This window comes from Macadamia integrifolia, chromosome 13 (genome assembly GCF_013358625.1).
Source record: "Macadamia integrifolia cultivar HAES 741 chromosome 13, SCU_Mint_v3, whole genome shotgun sequence".
In the NCBI taxonomy this organism is placed as follows: Eukaryota; Viridiplantae; Streptophyta; class Magnoliopsida; order Proteales; family Proteaceae; genus Macadamia; species Macadamia integrifolia.
The window spans coordinates 118,221-138,925 of NC_056569.1; the positions used below are offsets into that span (position 1 = coordinate 118,221).

Below are 20,705 nucleotides of genomic sequence, written 5' to 3' on the forward strand. Positions count from 1 at the left end.
GATCAGGACTGTCTATACATATAATCCATATCTATATTTTTCTATAAAGATAATAAATGCAATAGTATTACATTATCCAAATTAACACCATTATTATAACTAGAGAAAGGAAATTTTTGTTAATTCATGACTTCTGTTTAAAGGGAAATTGAAGGTGGAATGCAGCTTTGCACAGGAGGCATGATTCATCACAGTGGGTGAACCATAGCATATAGCTCCCACATGTTGCACATTTGGTCTCATATGGGCCCAAATTAATTTCTGTTCTCAAGAAAATCTCACGTGTCATGGGTGAAGAGATTCGTATTGTAAGTAGCCTTATTGCAGCTTCCCGGAGAGTCATCATATTCTTATCTTTCTATCATATATGAAGACTCTTGATCACTCAAACATGATAAACGGGATGATGCCCAACATGTGATCTAGAATCAGTTCTGAGAGCTTATAAATAGAAGCTAGACATAGCTTCCAATGTCCAAGCCTACACTTAGTTACCTAGCTACCAACCTTGATTTGCTGAGCTGTATTTGGACTTTGTGCACTTTGCTTAGACTTGGGAAGACATGGAAGTCCAACAAGTTCTCCACATGAATGGGGGGGATGGAGAAACTAGCTATGCTACTAACTCCAACCTTCAAGTTCTCTCTCTCTCTCTCTCTCTCACACACACACACACACTTGTTATTTAATATTCCCTGCATATGTTCTCGAAATTATTTCATTTTCATTTCTTCTAAGAGATTGAATATGGGTCTTTTTCAGAAACTGGTGATAACCAAGGCAAAGCCAGTGGTGATTCGGAGTATTTCAGATCTGTTTACCACCAATTTACCTCCATGTTTAAGGGTAGCAGATTTGGGCTGTTCTTCAGGGCCTAATACCCTACTAGTGATTTCGGAGATCATTGAAGCTATTGATGAAATCTGTCATCAGTTGAATTGTAATACACCCGAATTCCAAGTGTTCCTCAATGATCTTCCAAGTAATGACTTCAACACCATTTTCAAGAGCTTGCCAGTTTTCTATGAGCAACTAAAGAAGGAGAAGGGTGAAAAGTTTGGGCCATGTTCCATCACAGGATTACCTGGTTCCTTCTACGAGAGGCTCTTTCCAAGCAATACTATAGACTTCATTCATTCGTCTTCTAGCCTTCATTGGCTTTCTCAGGTTAATTAGGTTCCCTCCGCCCCCCCCCCCTTACTGACATGTTAGGAAGTAACAATTCAGGAGAACAATGATTTACGGAAGAAAAATCACACACACACACAAAATATAGCATTTTCACATCTTACAATATAGAGAAACCCTAATCCTCAAAAGTATAAAATTGCTCCTAATGTAAATGACTCTAAAAAAATACCAATACATCTTGGATTAAACTGAAATTAGGCGTCACCAATAACATGATCTACCACGTACATACCAATTAAGTACTGTGATGTAGCCTTAATTTCATACATGGTTTCATGCATGTTCCATGATGTAGCCCCATGGATGAATGAACCACATGGTTGAGATAGATTACCTATTTAGAGTATCTATCAAGTTCATATCATCAGCCCATGTGGTGAAACCATCCTTCGTAATTAATGGAGTTCATAAATTTTTGGTCTCCATGTAGTTCTCTGCTCGCATGTCAAGTTTTAGTATATAAAATTTTTTTCAAGTGGAAAAATAGTGGTTATTTGAAAATTTGATGGCTATAGAAGAGTCCACAATAGTGGTGACTGGTGAGAGTCCTAAAAGTGTGCATGAATATACATGAGATGCATGCTGTAGGAGGTTATTTTATTGAACTTGGCTTAGAAATTTGGCACTTAACTAATTCAGAACATGACTTCAAATAATTTTTTTTTTTTTGCTAAAAGGATGAGAATTTCATTAAAAAAAGAAAGGAATTACGGAAACTACACATTCTCCTCCTCTTCCCCCCCCCCCCCCCACTTGCCCCCAACCCAAACTAAATTTCCAGGATGAATATTATTACTATCATGAGCATTGATACAGGTGTTGATATAGGGTGATTACAGTGTGTGATCCATGGTCAGTGGGCTTTATTATTATGACTGATAACATTTGGCGAGAGAGGAATGAAAGGCGTTATGAAGGGGTGTCAAAAATCAGTCCAATTCTCTATGAGAATATTAGAAGAGAGGTGCAAGAGGCTTGTGGTTCCTTGGTCGGTGTGATCAAGAGTCCCAACGATTTGACATGCTGCCACAGGTTGGGGGTATCAGCTCTTCCAGGAAAGCCTTTGTCGATATTAGAAGTTTTTTAGTGTAGGCCTGATTTTAGTTGGATAAAATTAAACTTGGATGCCTGTCCTCTGGGTAACCCAGGAAACTCTGGAGTAGGAGGTGTATTCCGTAACCATAGGGGCTTGGTGGTGGGTTCTTTTAAGAAGTTCTTAGGAGTCCACACAAATTACTTCGCTGAGTTCACATCTCTAATGGAAGGAATTCTTAAAGCCAAAGAATTACAGGTGGATGCCCTTTGGATTGAAACGGATTCAGTAGCAGTGGTGGTAGCACTTCAATCCAAATCAATTCCTTGGTTTGTTTTGCAGGATTGGTTGTCTGTGAAGGATTATCTGAATTCCATTAGCTGGAAGATATCTCACTGTTTTCAGGAAGCTAATTGCGTAGTAGATTTTCTTGCAAAGGCGGTAGTAAAATCAAGGAATTCGGATGTTAATATATCTTTCTCATCTCACATTCGATCGGAGATTGCCCACGATGCATAATCGAGACCTCGGTTTCGGTCTATCTAATGTCTATATCTTTTTTCAATTTATTCTCCCCTGTTGATGGCCATGCCGAAGGTGGGGGTCTATAAATTGTTTTTTTTTTAGCTGTATTTTTTGAGCTGTATTTTTTTCTCTTTTTCTTCAATAAAATTCCTGATCTTTAGCCAAAAAAAAGATACAGGTGTTGATATATTTCTTAACTGTGATACATACTAGGTTCCTTCAACGGTTGAGAATAACAAGGGGAATATTTACTTGGCAAGGACGAGTCCTCCCAGTGTACTCAGAGCATACTTGGATCAATTTCAAAAGGATTTCTCCTTGTTTCTTAGCTTGCGCTCCAAAGAACTAATACCACAAGGGAGAATGGTTCTAACAATGATAGGCAGGAGAAGTGAAGATCCCTTTGGCAAAGATTGTTACTTTTGGGAACTCTTGTCTAAGTCATTGAATGATTTGGTCTCAGAGGTATGCTTAGTGCTTACCATGTATATCAAATTTAAATATTTCGAGGCTATTAGGATTGATTTTCTTTCATATATGTTCAAATTACTATTTTTTTTATTTTTTATCTTTTCAATTTGATAGGGTCTCATTGATGAAAGAAAAGTAGATTCATTCAATTTGCCTTACTATATACCTTCTCGTAAAGAGTTAGAGGCTATAGTTTGTGCAGAAGGATCATTTTATCTTGACCAGTTAGAAATCTTTGATGTCAACTGGGATGCTAGTGATGATGATGATATCAAAGAGTTCATGTTTGATAGGTTTATGAGTGGGCAGAAAGTGGCCAAGTGTATAAGAGCTGCGACAGAATCCCTACTCGCTTGTCACTTTGGGTATGTTGTAATTGATGTTCTATTCAATAGGTACATGGAGTATGTTAGTGACCACCTCTCAAAGGATGAGGGTAAGTTTTTTAATCTTGTTGTTTCCTTGAGAGGGAAGTGAATTTCGGGACTTTGAGGAGGGTAAGAATGTTAACCTAAGTCATTTCTAGCAGAAATAAGTAATAAGAATGTATTATGCTTTGGCTGGCACTAGCAATGCCGAAGGTGGGGGTATTGCTCCTTTTTTTTTTTTTTTTATTGTAGTGGATTTTTATTTTCTTCTTTGATTTTTAATAAAAAAGTATCTACTAAGGAAAAAAAAGAAAAAAAGAAAAAAATCAACCCTCTTGTGCTACTTAGAAAGAAAAATCTAATGTCAACCTTTTCAATAAATGATGTTGTTATTTTCCCTTTTATTTCATATTACACTTCTTATTCGAAAAAAAATATATTTCATTAATTAAATCAAGGGAACAAAGAGAAATTCATACAAATTATCATTGTGAATGCGGCTGATACAACACAGACTACTACACTGCCCTAGAATGATTCAAGAGCATGCCCAAGGCCCTAGAATGATTCATGGTTCAAAGAAGAGAGATTTCACTAAGTTCTTATGATGTTGTAATCAATTGGCCAACATCCTTACAAAAGTTTTATTTTCAGTTCATTCCTACCAATAAGCAAGTATGCAGTCAACTAATCCCCATCTTGTCTACTAACGAGCTCCAAAAAATTGAGGAATGACCTTCCCCTCTTACAACCCATAGTTAGAGAAAAGAAACAAAAATAGTTAAAAATAAACAAAACAGTGAAAAATAAAAGAAAAAAAAATATTTAAAAATGATATAATATTTTTGAAATTTTTTTAAAACTTCAACACAACCTTGAATCCTCTTAACTTAGTCCAAGCCAACCTGGCCCTGAGGTGGCATGGAGCTGAGGTATCTCAGTCCAGCTCAATCCTAATTGACCATGATTAGGCTGGGCTGGTCCGAGTCAACCCTGATTGACCCTATATTTTCCAATGCCGGGGGTAGTCCCATTTTTTAGCTATATGTGTCCTTATATGCACTAAAAGAAAAGAGAGAGCAAGAGAGTGATCATGAACATCGATCATTCTAAAAAATAATCCTAAAGGTTTAAAGCCTTAAATGTAAAATGTATAATTAATGGGAAAAATATCGCTATCTAGTCCCACGCACCTATGCCAAGACACAAGGGTGGCAAAAGACCACCATGCCCTCTTCGTTAAATTCCTATGCACCTCCCTGTTTGGTCCCCATGCAAGGGCAATGGGCATGTGATTAGGTAGCGATCCCGAACCCATAATTAATATGGGATAGGGTTCCCTAAAGTGTGGCCACTGCACTAGCACAGGGATCAATGGGAGCACACAGGAAGCATCAATAGCAGTTGGATTCTCATTTTCCATGGGGACGGGGCGGTCATTTAGCCCCTGCTTATGTATGGGTGTAATGGCCATGCTGCCTTCTAGGCTCTTTTTTTTTTTCCCCCCAATTAATATATAATAGGGAAAAAGAACCCTTTCAATAGCTTGCAAGGTTTTATGGTCTCCTCTAGTTATTCTTGTCCAGGTTTTATGGTCTCCTCTAGTTATTCTTGTCCCTTTCCACATATGGTCTGAGAGGAATCAAAGAAGATTTGATGAGGCTGCCATCACTATCCACCAAATCCATCATGTAATTTTGAAGGATCTCAAGGAGTTCTCAGCCAGTAAGCCAATGCAGATTAATCAATTGCGGATCTTCTCATGTCAAAAAAGCTCGACGTTGTCACATCTATGCCTCGAGCTAGAGGAATCCTTGAATTGCGCTGGAGGGCCCCCACTAATGGAATCCTCAAGATCAACATCAATGGCTGCTCTCTAGGTAACCCAGGCCGATCAGTTGCAGGTGGTATAATCAGGGATGGTTATGGTTTGCATGTAGTCTGCTTTGCCATTTATGAGGGAGTTGGGACTACTTTTGTGGCAGAGTTCGCAGCCTTTTTCTATGGTCTGAAATGTGCTAGTGGTAGAGGAATTACTAAACTATGGGTTGAATGTGACTCCCAATCTGTTGTGAGCTGCATTAAAAAGCAGAAAATCCCATGGTGCTTCCAGCAGCAATGGAGATACTTTGGTTGCTATCTGGAAAGATCAGATTGGAGCATCTCCCACTGTTACAGAGAGACAAACTCAGTCGCTGATAAGCTGGCCAAACACACTGCCTCTAATTGTTCTTCAAATATTTGGGACTCGGCCCTGGGGTTTATTCTTTCTGATCTCCAATGGGATGGTCAAAATGGGCCTAGATTCAGATTCTTGTAATTTTTTTGGTTTTTTTTCTGCTTTGTTTTCTTCCTCTGCCGATGGCAATGCCGAAGGTGGAGTAAGAACTCAAAGAACTGCTCCTGTATTACATTATAAATATGGGTATGTTCTTGACCTGTAACAGCAAGAGTGCAATAAGAACTATCTCCTAGTCATAGAAATGGTCCCGTTGGTGATGGGCCAGCTTTCTTATTCTGGCCATGCATCATCACTAAATGCTCCAATTGATTTTGCACGAGTAGGGTTGGGCATACTTGATCCATTAAAGATTGGGGTTTTCTGCTATTGTCAAGAGTGAGTTTGAGTGGAGCAGTGGATTACCAGAAACTGCTTCATTCCAAAACCCATTCTCGCTCCCTTTATTTTTATCTTTTCCTTTGACAAACGTACTCGATTGCATGTGCCATCACTGTTCACCCATTTCACCATTTTGGCTGCATAGGTTGATGTCATGGTCCCCTGTATGTGCCACTCTCGGAGTACTTACAAATCCACATCTATTCTCTCCTTAATTATTATGAGAGAGAGAGAGAGAGAGAGAATCGGTTAGTTGTGATGTTAGCTGTAACTCATTTTAAGCTTATATTATGGAGGGGAAACATTTAACCTGCATATAAATATTTCTTATGCAATTTATGTTTGATATGTTACTGGGTTAAATCAACAATTTAACTGATGGAGACTCTGAACCTGATTGACGGGGAGTTTTACTTTTTAAACAAAACTTGGCTGTTTCCTAAGTTGCAATTAATCAGAGATAATAGCTACTTCGTCACAATCCGGGCAGCAGCAAAAAAATTTCTCAATTTTCTGTTTTGAGGTTTATCTAGTTTTTCTGGGATTTGAGATACATACATGTAGTGAAAAGATTGTGCATGCCCTCTTAATAGTTTTCTCTCCTCCCCCTCAACCCTCTGACTTGGTATTATCTGTCTCCTATTGGACCGACCGTCTCGTGCCACTCATTAGTAATGTGTTCAGACTAATGCCAAGGCATGTGAGTAGTGTACCATTCCGTTGCCCATATATATATATATATATATATAAGCATGTTTTGTAGTTCCCATTACACTACTTGCAAAAAGTTGGATGCTAAAGGGCCTTAAAACTTAGGGTCTATTTGATAACATTTCAAGAAACGCATTTCTGTTGTTTCTGTCCAGAAAAGGTAGAAACGGAACAAAAATCGTTTGATAAAACTGTTTCGTTTCATTTGTTTTCAGAAATAGAAATTGAAGTTTCTACCTATTTATGTTTTCAGAAGTAGAACTTATTTCGCCTATTTTTAGAAATGACTCGTGGCCATTCTTTCGCTGGTTACTATCGACTTCCAGAAACATGACTTATCAAACACCTTCAATTCCATTTCTATTTCTAGAAACGAAAATTTATGTTTCTGTTATTTCTTGAAACAGAAACGACAAAAACACTATCAAACGGGCCCTTAGAGAAGCAAGCTATGCTAGTAACTCCAAACTTCAAGTACTCTCTCTCTCTCTCTCTCTCTCTCTCTCTCTCTCTCTCTCTCTAAATTCATTCATTTTTATTTCATTTAAGAGATTGAGAACATAGTTTTTCTTTTTTTCTTTGTTTCTTTCAGAAGCTAGTGATAACCAAGGCAAAGCCAGTGGTGACTAGGAGCATTTCAAATATGTATACCACCACCTTACCTCGATGTTTAAGGATAGCAGATTTGGGCTGCTCATCAAGGCCCAACACCCTACTGGTGATAACAGAGATCATTGAGGCTATTGATGAAACATGTCAACAGTTGAAATGTAAAACGCCTGAATTCCAAGTGTTCCTCAATGATCTACCAAGTAATGACTTCAACACTATTTTCAAGACCTTGCCAGCCTTCTATGAGCAACTAAAGTGGGAGAAGGGTGAAAGTTTTGGGCCATGTTCCATCACTGGATTACCTGGTTCTTTCTATGAGAGGCTCTTTCCCACCAATATTATAGACTTCATTCATTCTTTTTATAGCCTTCATTGGCTCTCTCAGGTTTGAAAATTAATTAATTTCCATACCTCCTCCCCCAAATGCCAATTGAACTCCTACACTTTTATTTTTACTATGTAGCATGTCAATACCAATCGGATAAATTTGAGTTCCTAATATTATTGTGTCACATGCTAGGTGATGTACTGCAGTTTTTAGTTGAAAAGCATCATGAATCTAAGGGCCCGTTTGATTTTGTTTCCAGAAACGTGTTTTTTCGTGCTCAAAAACAGAAAAACACCCCAAAAACGGTTTGATTTTTCTGTTTCATTTCACTTTTTTTTGAAATAGAAATAGAAATTTATGCCTATTTCTATATCTAGAAACAAGAATGGAGAAACAAGTCAGACTTATTTTTCTGATTCTAGAAACAAGTGGGAGGAACAAAAATTGTGAAAAAATCTGATACTTCACTCGACCTACCCCAATCCCAACTCATTGTTAAAACTTCTCACTATCCAAATGTGGTGACTCCAACCTGGTTATGTGAAGCTCACAGTTTCGGACTGCTGAGGCTCATCTGCACGAAGTATACCTGCAACTCTAACGTCATGCCTTCACTTATGTCTTGAACCCGACTATGCTGTTGAAAAAATTTCAGGAAACAAAAAAATCAAACACCTTTTTTGCAATTACAAAAATCGTTTCTTAGCACAGAAACAGGAAAAAAAAAACCGTTTTTATTGTTTCTAGACATAGAAATAGCAGAAACAAAATCAAACAGCCCATGAGCCTTAGAAGTGAGGTGAAACTACTTAACCACAAAATTGGAGTACGGACTAAGTTGTGACATGATATATAAAGGAATCTAAAGGGTTACTCCTAAGGAATAAGGATTCCTCTCTAAAGATGATTTGTCTATAAAAACTATGCCTTCTCTATAGAGATTGAACCTTATTAATGATGTAGAAAACATAATGATATAGAAAGAAGAAACAATCACATAACCACAACGCAATGATATACATACGTGGTTTCACAACGTGCCTAAGTCTATGAAGAGATGAGAGCAGTTCATAATCAACATAGAAAAGGGTTACAGGTTCTCTTCATCACACCTCTCTATGTTTACAAAGTATTCCCTTAACCCTATTAACTCATCATCACCCACAATTCGGACTACAAAATACAAGTCAACAACTCTCAACACTCTCCCGCCTCCTCCCCTTCTCCTTTCAATTTTTTTAAGGGTATCTCAAGATGAATATTCTTACTATCATGTGTATTCATGCAAGTGTAAAATATATTTCTTAACCATGATGCATACTAAGTTCCTTCAATGGTTGAAAGTAACAAGGGGAATGTTTACTTGGTGAGGACAAGTCCTCCTAGTGTGCTCAAAGCATACTTGGTGCAATTTCGAAAGGACTTTTCCTTATTTCTTAGCTTGCGCTCCAAGGAATTAACACCAGGAGAGCGAATGGTTCTAACATTGATAGGCAGGAGAAGTGAAGATCCTTTCAGCAAAGAGGGTTATTTTTGGGAGCTCTTGTCCAAGTCACTAAATGACTTGGTCTCAGAGGTATGCTTCGTACTGCTTATGTTGATAAAACCTAAAAATTCATGGTTACAATTAATCTTCTTAATGTTCAAAATTATTAAGTCTTTCTTATAGGGTCTCATTGAAGAAGCTAAAGTGGATTCATTCAATATCCCTTTCTATATGCCTTCTTGTGAAGAGTTAGAGGCTATAGTTTGTGCAGAAGGATCATTTTATCTTTGATCAACTAGAAATATTTGATGTCAATTGGGATGCAAGTGATGATGATGATGACAAGAAAGAGTTCATATTCGATAGATTTATTAGTGGGAAAAACATTGCAAAGTGTATAAGAGCTGTGGCAGAATCTATGCTTGCTTTTCACTTTGGGGATGCTGTAATTGATGTTTTGTTTGGTAGGTACATGGAGCACATCAGCGACCACATTTTAAAGAGGAGGGTAAATTTGTTAATTTTGTTATATCCTTGAGAAGGAACGGGAACTGATGTTTTGGGACTTTAAGGAGTGTAAGGAAGTTAATCTAGTCATTATACCAGCAACAAGTAATAAGAATGTTATTCTATAGGAAGAATGAATTACAAAATGGAATACAATCAAATACTTTCCATTTTCGTTGGGATAACTTTCTCTTCTTTTATTTTAAAAGTTTTGAAAATGAGAATAACAGGGAGTTGCCAATCCATCAACGCTTAACCGGTGTCGACACATCAGTATACTTGAAGTGGATTCCTACTTCATTTACATAAAGATTCACCGAACTCATCCAATACTTGTATTTTCTTATTTTATATGTATCTTTCCTTTCTATTTTATATCAAGTGCTTAATAGGTGTCGACACATCAACATACTTGAAGTGGATTCCCACTTCATTTACATAAAGATTCATCGAACTCATCTAATACTTGCATTTTCTTATTTTATATGTATCTTTTTATTCTATTTTATATTATCTTCTTCTTGTGGACGGTGGTAGAATCATGAATGCAAAGAAACAAACAAAAGCTACAAAAATATATGGGAGAGGGGAAGGCACACCGCCCTTTCGTTGATAGGTTTGTATTTTATTGTTAATGCCAATTGAATGTCTCTCTGCTAGAAGATCACTATGCCACCACATAAAAAAATACTTACAAAATGCAATGAATATAAAAAGCCTATAAGAGGGACTATACATGCAAATAAAAAATAAAAATAAAAAAGGGATAGTCAAAGCACAACTATGTCTAGTGAAATTATAATGTTTCACTATTTATCATATAATAATATATGGGTTAATCCATGTCGACGTGGTAGAAGAACATATAAGCATTTCATTGGTACAATTTCAACCTATAATAAATAGAAGAATTAATTAAAATTTCAAAAGATGTTATTTTGTATTTCATATTTATCTCCAGTTAATAATATCTTGTTAATTTTACTGAAAACTTTGACTTCGAATTTGAGCAACTTTCCTTATTACATTGGACCGGGGTTCTAAGTATCAATGTTGGGTTGGCCAAATCAATCGGATTGTACATTGGCTGATATAAAAAACGAAACTTGCCTGGAGGTTGTCTTGTTATCTCAATTTTATAAGGTGTGAGCTATCATTCTTTTATTTACCAAAAAAATAAAAATTCGAATAAATATCAGGAAATTAGTGAATCACCTCTCATCACATGCATATGTGAGTGCATACTTAATGTACCCTCAATTTTTTATCATTTCTCGCTTCCATTGTGATACGCATGAGTAAAGTCCTTTTCAACAGCTTAAAAAAATAATAATAAATAAATAAATAAATGAAGAAAATTTGTTGGATGAACGGATGGCCCTTTTTATTTTCAATTCATAACGAGGGTGTAATTTGTAAAATAAATCCATATTGCCCTTATTCAATTCATTAGTCAACTTTTTTTTTTTTGGTAGAACTCATTGGTCAACTAGGTATCTTGGAAAAGGCAACCTAGTTCGCTTTTTCTAATAGATTTTCATCATATGGGTTCCCGATCTTTTAAAATACAGAAAACCTAACTGACGGCTGGCTGTCCTCGTGGACTGAGCCTCATATTTGGATTCACATGTGGAAGTGTGGAACGCATCTTCTTGGTCAGAAAATATTATTTGAAGATTAGGTTAACCCTGATTGATCTTCACAGTATGGATGATTAAAAAAGGGAAATGAACAGGTCATAAATCATTATTTGGGTCTGTGAAGGGACATTGATGCGTAACGATAAATTAAAAATATTTGTGGATTTAAGAAAATAGAGAAAAGAAAGCTTCTTGGGCACGCGGCCCCCTCCGCTAGCAAGGAGGCCAATGAAGAGGCACACATGTGCATAAACAAAGGGTGGGTGTTTTGGGTTTCACAGGGGTGGGAGCATCCTACCTCCACTCTCTATATTTGAATACAGAGGCTGTGCGACTAGGAAGCTTTCATTTCCCCCTAAAAATTGTAATGAATATAGTGTGTCGGCAATGATATGTATTTTAATATACATAGACTAAGATAAACATAATGTAGATAGAGTCGAGTTAGGTCGACTGAGCTCAACTTAATGCATTAGCTCAGACTTGACCCCACCTCGAACTTCAAAATACCAACCCAAACCACAAACCACTTTACGGGTTGAATAGTTCAGCTGAAGCCCTATCCACCTTTAGGGATAGCTCGAAAAGGCTCGAGCTAGCCAGGCTTTTTTGACACCCCTAACTCCATCATAATTCACATCGACGTCTATGTGAAATAAGCCTTACCTAACTACCTCTATGGCACTTTCCTTACGTCAACCCTTATCATTTTCGTTCCTATTTTCAATGGTTGGTTAGCAGATTGACCACGCAGCTAACATGTTTTTGTCTATATTTTATTAGCAACACCTAAAGTTAGATGTCTTATTGATTCAAAACGTTTTGGGTATTGGGATGCCTCATGCAAAATTAGGTTTTAATCATGTATCCCCCTCTTTTCCTATCATTTCCCATCTTCCCTTCAAGTAAGTCCTCTTGGTCAGCTTTTTGGAATTAAAAAAAAAAAAAAATGTTTTTCAAACTTTTTTTTTTTTTCCTGATACAAGTTTCGAAATTTAAAATAAGGTAAGTAGATGATGACCAATGGGATAAAGAATCTGCCTCCATTGATTCTGATTTAAAACATGGGAATCAAAATAAAGTATAAACTGCTACTGCGTATCTTTTTCTCTCCTCTCTACTCTTCTTTCCTCTTCTCTACTTATTAAATGTATATCCATTACGGGCTTGATATGTAAGATGTCAATATAAAATAATAATGTATAGATCTCTCTCCCTTAAATTTTTTTTTTAAATAACATGAATCAGCTGGACTTCTTCAGTATCAACCAAACTTAACCAAATTCTAATGGACTAAGTAAGCAAAGAATTGAGGTTTAATCACATCAGCCTCTCAGTATCCCCACTTGTCAAGTCTATTTTTCTTTTATTTTTCTCTTAGGCCTAAGTCCTTGTTTTATATATTTTTTTCCTCAAAAGCCCAAGTAGGGGTCGATTGATCAAATTCATATATATACGAATACAAGCACAGTTTACAATTCCATTACACTACTAGTAAAGTTGTTGCTTAAGAGACTTTAAGACTTGGAAAAGCCATGGAAGTCCAACAAATTCTCCACATGAATGGGGGAAATGGAGAAACTAGCTACGCATGTAACTCCAAACTTCAAGTAATCTCTCTCTCTCTCTCTCTCTCTCTCTCTTATTTAACATTTCCCTCTATCTAATTTCTTTCAATTTCATTTGTTCTAAAAGATTTGAATTTGGGTCTCTGCAGAAACTAGTGATAACCAAGGCAAAACCAGTGTTGATTGAGAGCATTTCAGATTTGTATACCACCAACTTACCTCCATGTTTAAGGGTAGCAGATTTGGGCTGCTCTTCAGGGCCCAACGCCCTACTGGTGATCTCAGAGATCATTGAGGCTATTGATCAAATATGTCATCAGTTGAATCGTAACATGCCCGAATTCCAAGTGTTCCTCAATGATCTACCAAGTAATGACTTCAACACCATTTTCAAGACCTTGCCAAGCTTCCATGAGCAACTAAAGAAGGAGAAGGGTGAAAAGTTTGGTCCATGTTCCATCACAGGATTACCTGGTTCTTTCTATGATAGGCTTTTTCCAAGCAGTTCTATAGACTTCCTTCATTCCTCTTACAGCCTTCATTTTCTATCTCAGGTTTGCAACTTAATCATTAGTTTCTCTACCTCATCTACCACATGTCATTTAAAACACCATAATGTAGCCTTCATTTTATACATGGATTCATGCATGTTCAATGAGGTTCTCTGCACAAGGTACACTTCAGATGGCATTACACGATGGTGGACCATCGTTGTAAACATCATTTTATTTACGGATCTATATGTTATAAGTTTATATTGGCATCTTATAATACGGTGCTTAGCGACCCACATAATTAATAAGAAGAGATGAGAGAAACATTTTGGAAGGGAAGTACACCCTGACAACTTTATAGCAAAACCGTGTAGAAGAAGATCTTAATTAGGTTAAACTTTATGGAAAAATGGACATAAGTATGGCCGATTGGATGGGAGGGAACTTCCCGAAGGTGGGACTCCTTAAATCTTCTGTATTTGTCTCTCTTTTCTTTTTTCCTTTATTAAACTTTTCTGGACCTATAGTGGAAAAAAAAGAAGAAGAAGAACGAGGGAGGGAACTCCTGCACTTGCTACATAAGGATAACTTTCTAAACATTCTTCTCCAGAAAATAGAAGAAAAAAAAAATTCTACCTTAGACGAATATTCACACTATGATGCTTATTCATACAAGTGTTAATATATTTCTTAACCATGATGCATACCAGGTTCCTCCAATGGCTGAAAGTAACAAAGGAAATATTTACTTGGTAAAGACGAGTCCTCCTAGTGTGCTCAAAGCATACTTGGAGCAATTTCAAAAGGATTTCTCTTTATTTCTTAGCTTGCGCTCCAAGGAAATAACACCAGGAGGGAGAATGGTTCTGACAATGTTAGGCAGGAGAAGTGAAGATCCCTTTGGCAAAGAATGTTACTTTTGGGAGCTCTTGTCTAAGTCACTAATTGACTTGGTCTCAGAGGTATGCTTAGTATTGCTTATTACCATATAGATCGAACCTACAAATTTCATGGTTACCATGCTTTGATATTCTTAAAGTTCAAATTATCCAAACTATGGTTAATATGTTTTAGGGTCTCATTGAAGAAGCTAAAGTGGATTCATTCAACTTGCCTTTCTATATGCCTTCTACTAAAGAGTTAGAGGCTATAGTTTGTGCAGAAGGATCATTTTATCTTGATCAACTAGAAATCTTTGACATCAATTGGGATACGAGTGATGATGACGACAACAAAGAGCTCATATCTGATAGATTTATAAGTGGGCAAAAAGTGGCAAAATGTATAAGAGCAGTGGCAGAACCCTTGATTGCTTGTCACTTTGGGGATGCTATAATTGATCTTTTGTTTAGTAAGTACATGGAGTATGTCAGTGACCACCTCTCAAGGAGTGAGGGTAAGTATGTTAATTTTATCATTTCCTTGAGAGGGAAATGAGGTTTGGGACTTTGAGGAGGCTAATAATTTTTATTTTATTTTATTTTTTTAATAAAAGGAGACTGATAATGTTAATTTGGTCATTTCTGTGAAAAAATAATTATGTGTGTATGCTTTGGGTGGATACTAGCCAGTGCTACTTAGAAAAGATAATAAAGATTACTCGTTCATTTTTTTAATAAATGATGTTGTAATTTCGAGATGGATTAATGGAAAGTTTTTGACATCCAGTACATGTATTTGTTTGTCTATACCTTATGGGATGTTCAGATCACATTTTGTTCTTCGGGTGCCCCGACTTGAGAACATTGTCCGTGATAAAAAAAAAATAATAAAAATAAGGTCATATGAATAGTGTGGGGAATCTTTATATCCTAAGGTAGCTGACCACTAAATTGAGTATATATATATTTTTTTTTTGGTAAAATTGAATATTAACATTAGTTGCAGTTTATTTTATGAGAAAACATTGTTGTTAGGCTGCGTGATGCCTCTATGCCCAAACAAAGAGGGGGCCAAAATGATAGCCCCATCTGTGAGAAATATAAAAATCCTATGGATGTTGATTCCCTTGAACGACATGGCATTAACCCCTATTAATTCAAGGCCATACAAACCTGGTAGCAAGGACCTAGATACTCTCAAGTGTGCTAGCCCTTCCAGCACGCATCAGACGGTTGATAGTATTGGGGCACATATCCCAAATGCCTCCTAGCCATTCGATGAGCACTGGAGTGACTGATACACCTGAGAGGATCTCGTTCCTGGTATTGGTCACTCACCCGTCTCTTACAAACCATCGATCAATTGAAATTGTTGTGCCATATACACAACAGGTAGGGGTAAAACAAGGCCAACTTTCTTAAAACCCCAACCCAACCCTAGGTTCCCAAAGCTCAACCCAATTCCAACCCAACCTTGCTAGGTTCATGCTCAAGCCAACCCTGTCGGGCTAGTTGGGCCGGGTTGACCCTGGGAGGTCTTGTATTTTCCTACAAAGGGCCACAAATGTTAAACCTATACTTACTAAAGGGCAGGTAGGGAGATATTAAGACTATTGCCAGCCCTTGTCCACCCTTAATCCATAAATTTGTAGTAAGCAAGGTTGTCAATTTAGTTATAAGATAGACATTTTAATCGCTTAGCATCACCACATCTCCCAGAAACTGGACAGGCCAAATTTACCCAATTCTTCATGATTCTTACTGCATCTAAAGTTTATATCAATACATGATAGGAGACATAAAAACAATATATGTAAAGAAAACGGAGGAAACAGTTTGACCATATATTTAGTCGTCTTAACTCATTAGGTAAGGGTACATGGCTTGTGTAACACATGAGATGTGGGTTGAAGTCATACAGACAGCTTGTCTAACGCCTGTATAACACATGATATGGGCCTAAGGGAAGGGGAACACTATTACTAAACACAAGAATAGCTCAGGGTTAAAATTGGGCCGGGTTGGATCAGCCTAGCCCATCCCTGATCGGGGTTACGTCAGGTTGGATTGGGTTGACCCTCATAACCAGGTTAGATAAGACTCGGCCTAAGGGTAGATTCGGACCATCAGGACCAAACTCACACACCTAGAAACGGGTGTGGGAAAATTCTTATTTGAGCTTGTCCAATACCACCGCATAGGTAAGCTGAGTTGCCTCGCTGGTAAAAAAAAATTTTTTTTTAGACGAGTCAAAAAGTATATTAAAAAAACAGAACAAAATTAATAATATGGATCGAGAAACAAATTATCAAGTTTTCCAATCATCAACCATCCGAATTTTAACCAAAATTGACCTATTAACTATATAAGATGTAGTGCATTTTTTGTTGAAAATCACCACAATCAGTTAGAGCCTCCAAGGTCATGTGTAGACAATTTGTCCACAAACTTAGTATGCACCAAGAGATAACATGGTACCAAGCCTAGCCTAGCCTAACCCAGCCCAGCCCAGCCCAGCCCAGCCGCCTGAGGCTCCGACCTATTCAAAGTTCATGAAATACCTAGCCTGAGGCTCCCCATATTATGCAAGTGAAATTCCTGGAGAAATTAAGTTTCCCAACTCATCATGGTTTTTTGTTGATTGAATGCATGATACATGACGGACCTAGATATCATATAATGGCCTATTGTTAATCCATAAGACTCAGCAAAATCTCAAAATTAAGGTTTTTTAAATACTATTTTGTTGAAATTAAAGATATATTATAATTTTTAAGGATAATTATCTAAGAAAAAAATTAATAACTGGAAGGTGTTATATTTCCAAAAATTGTGAAATAAATCTAAGTCATTCATTTTATATATTTTTTAAACTAAATAGTTTGTTCCAACTAAGAGTTGGGAAGCTGCACAATAATCTCTAGAGTAACACAAAATCAAGTTTCTCTCCCTTATAGGTAATCATGGACGGTGTGAGATGGGATGGGGTGGTTAACTGCAGGGGAGGGGATCCAAACTCCTGGTACGAATGCCACACCCCATGAACGGTGTGAGATGAGGTGGTGTGGTTGCCTATAGAGTAGGGGATCCAAACTCATGGTACACATGTATGGACATAAACAAGATGTGTGTTAATTCAAAAGGAGATATTTAAGTGAATTTAGACTTTGAAATTTGATGCATAGCTGATTTAGACCATGTACTCTCTATCCCATGGTCAACATAGACATATCATCTGTCTATATATATACTAGCAAACTTGCATGTGCATTACTTACACATTATAATTATAACCAATAAAAGAACATTCAAGAATAAAACATCTTGGAAACCATTACTATGATATATTGAGGGGGAGCATTAATGTTCATCATTGTTTCTATCCACTTACAAATCTTGGTATCCTAGAGAAAAATTTCAACCCTCACTATGTCTACTTTCTTTATCAAGTTAATCAATCCATTTTGATGTTGGTGTTGAATCCAAAAAAAAAAAAGGAAAAAAATAGTTGTGTTTTCTAGAAAGGCAAAGCACCCTGGCTTTGTGCATCGGCATCTCTTAATTTGTAAAATTACAGCCTTGTTTTTAAATATTATTCACCCAGTGTTGAAGTGTTGATTAATTTTATTCTTTGTTTGCTTTTTATTCTTAATATCATGATGTAGATACCCGAACCTCAGTAGTTTTCCTTCTTATGATCCCATATTTACCATTTTTATTTGATTTAGGCAAGTTAATTTTTTTCCCTATAATATTATGTCATGATTCTAGATAATTTCTTCAAAAAAATAAAAAAAAAATGATTGTAGATAATCGAACCTCAGTGGTTTTTCTTCTTGCGAATCCATATTTTACCTTTTTTATTTGATTTCCATAGGCAAGAAAGTTTCCTTGGATTATTACCATCCTGATTGTCGATACCCAAACTTCAATTGTGAATCCATATTTTACCATTTTTAGTTGATTTTCAAAGGCAAGAATGTTTAAAAGATTCAGCTCACTTTCAAATTTCGAAGATCATTCGTAAACTTTTTGCAGTGATAATTGTTCATTGTGAGTCAAGTGTTGTTAAAAAATTATGGGATAAAAATTTTGAAGCAATGTCAGAAAACATAAGCAGAACAACTAGCACAATTGAATACCACACATTACCCAATCTACTTTATTCCTCTAGTTTTTTTCTACCTTGTTTTTTTGTGTTCCATACTTTAATCACACTTGATTAGTTGGATTATGTTGAGGTTGTGTTTAGTAACGTTTCTGTTTCAGGAACGGCATTTCATATCAAAACCAGAATTTTCCGTTTTTGTGTAAAAAAATTGTTTTTGGCCTAATAAATGGTGTTTAGTAAACCTGTTTCATAGATGGTTTCAGAACGAAAAAAAACAGCTTAGACATTTAGCAGAACTCGTTCTAATAAAGACATCTCAGTCTAAGTTCATGTATCTTTTCACCAAAAAAAAAGGTTCATGTACATGGAGTTTATAAGGCAAGAATGAAAAAAGACCATCTTTGGTTTAATATAGGTGTATATTGGGTAAAGATCTTAATCACACAAGTGAAAGTGAAATATGCATACATCAGAATAATAAACTATAAGTTGGCTGATCATTCATTCCTTCTCCCACGCATTCGAGTTATCCATGTCATGTTCTCACTTAAATCATTCTTCAAGTTGAGATTCACAATTGTTCCTCCGATTTTTTCTTTCCTCTGATCCCTGATTATTAGAAGAAAAAAAAAAAAAACAAAGTGAATCTCTCTAATCTATGCAAAGGTTTTATAGAGGATCAGAACCGTTAAAAGAAAAAAACAAATACAAGTTCAAATCAATGCCATCTTATAACTTTGAATCTTAATACAAATGAAACAGAGTAAATAAAAAATTTCTCATTTCCTGATCAACTCTTTGAATGCTAAATCATTGCAAGGTTCAAAACCCCATCTTCATCTATTAATTTGATAAACCACTAATCCTCTCTTGCCAATGAGGAAAAGTGTAAAAAGCATCAATAAAAAAAAAAATGAATTCAACAGAGCGAAGAAATTTAGAAGAGAAATCTATATCTCTCTCTCAACTGAGGAATTCATATTTGAACTCTCACTGCTTTGAAACCCAATTTGTAATCACATATTTTCTGAAGAGCGACTTCATTGTAGATTAGACTCCAAAAACAATAAATTCCTCATGAATCCAAATTAGTGGCATCTCATAACACAAAACATAACAATCAATTTAAAAAAAAAAAAAAAAAAATCTTCAAACTACAAATCCAGTAAAGCAAATTGGATAAAATCAGAAGAGGAAATAAAAGAAAAAACAGAAACCCAAATCATAGAACCATTAAAAAAAAAAAAAACATATACAATACCTCGTCAAATGGGTATCATTGTGAGTTGAGAAAAATAGATGCAAGCCCCTAACCTATGGGCTTTCTCCTTAGAAACAATCAAACAACCATGACTTTCATAAATTTATAGAGGGAGAGAGAAACAAAATTAATAATACTTAATAATTAATAATTACCTCCTCTTTCTGCTCCATGTTTACTTACCTTCTTTAGAAGCGATGAAAGAGGAATGAGAGAAAGAAACGTTACTACCATAAGGGAGGATAGATATTTTGAGGGAGGAGAAAGAGAGATTTTAGGAGTTGAGAGAGAGAGACTTGCCATAGTGTTATAGAGATAATACAAAATTTGAAAGGAGATAAATAAAGAGAAATAATGGCATAATTAGTGAGGAATTTCATGACGAAAAAACTATTACACTCAAAGAAAGAGGATTGATGAAATCTCTCTCTCTCTCTCTCTCTCTCTCTCTCTCTCTCTCTCTCTCTCTCTCTCTCTTGAAGTCCACGCCTATTGTGGATTATTATGTGCCGATTTTTTTTTATCTTTCTTAATACTTAATAATAATTATTATAATTAATGATTACTCCCCCTTTCTCCACCACGTTTAGAGAGAGAGAGAGAGAGAGAGAATTATAAAGAGTTTATTATTATTATTATTATTATTATTATTATTATTATTATTATTATTATTATTCATCTTCCATTTTGAGGGGTGAGAGGATGAGTGGGATTTTTTAAAATAATTATAGAGATTTATATATGGAGAGAGAGAGAGAGAGAGAGAGAGAGAGAGAGAGAGAGAGAGAGAGAGAGAGAGAGAGAGAGAGAGAATTATAAAGAGTTTATTATTATTATTATTATTATTATTATTATTATTATTATTATTATTATTATTCATCTTCCATTTTGAGGGGTG

At 36.1% G+C, this 20,705-nt stretch overlaps 2 protein-coding genes and 1 pseudogene across 2 annotated transcripts; all 3 read left to right on the plus strand.

The window, feature by feature from the left end:
- The first annotated feature begins 414 nt into the window (after positions 1 to 414).
- LOC122059234 (S-adenosyl-L-methionine:benzoic acid/salicylic acid carboxyl methyltransferase 3-like) lies at positions 415 to 3,801 on the plus strand. The gene is made up of 4 exons (XM_042621921.1): positions 415 to 638; positions 763 to 1,167; positions 2,963 to 3,214; positions 3,335 to 3,801. Exons 1-4 carry the CDS (start codon positions 564 to 566, stop codon positions 3,695 to 3,697), a joined length of 1,095 nt encoding a protein of 364 aa, XP_042477855.1. The 5' UTR covers positions 415 to 563; the 3' UTR covers positions 3,698 to 3,801.
- A 1,579-nt stretch (positions 3,802 to 5,380) lies between these two features.
- LOC122059759 lies at positions 5,381 to 9,883 on the plus strand (annotated as a pseudogene).
- Positions 9,884 to 12,965: 3,082 nt separating this feature from the next.
- On the plus strand, positions 12,966 to 15,230 carry LOC122058674 (probable jasmonic acid carboxyl methyltransferase 2). The gene is made up of 4 exons (XM_042621327.1): positions 12,966 to 13,102; positions 13,210 to 13,614; positions 14,265 to 14,516; positions 14,629 to 15,230. Exons 1-4 carry the CDS (start codon positions 13,028 to 13,030, stop codon positions 14,989 to 14,991), a joined length of 1,095 nt encoding a protein of 364 aa, XP_042477261.1. The 5' UTR covers positions 12,966 to 13,027; the 3' UTR covers positions 14,992 to 15,230.
- Positions 15,231 to 20,705: the final 5,475 nt, after the last annotated feature.

Excerpts from the sequence above, each read along its gene's own strand:
- LOC122059234 (XM_042621921.1), top strand. The coding sequence starts at position 564 with ATGGAAGTCCAACAAGTTCTCCACATGAATGGGGGGGATGGAGAAACT. Across the intron at positions 639-762 it reads CTACTAACTCCAACCTTCAA|AAACTGGTGATAACCAAGGC; the intron begins GTTCTCTCTCTC and ends GGTCTTTTTCAG. Across the intron at positions 3,215-3,334 it reads TGAATGATTTGGTCTCAGAG|GGTCTCATTGATGAAAGAAA; the intron begins GTATGCTTAGTG and ends TCAATTTGATAG.
- LOC122058674 (XM_042621327.1), top strand. The coding sequence starts at position 13,028 with ATGGAAGTCCAACAAATTCTCCACATGAATGGGGGAAATGGAGAAACT. Across the intron at positions 13,615-14,264 it reads GCCTTCATTTTCTATCTCAG|GTTCCTCCAATGGCTGAAAG; the intron begins GTTTGCAACTTA and ends GATGCATACCAG. Across the intron at positions 14,517-14,628 it reads TAATTGACTTGGTCTCAGAG|GGTCTCATTGAAGAAGCTAA; the intron begins GTATGCTTAGTA and ends AATATGTTTTAG.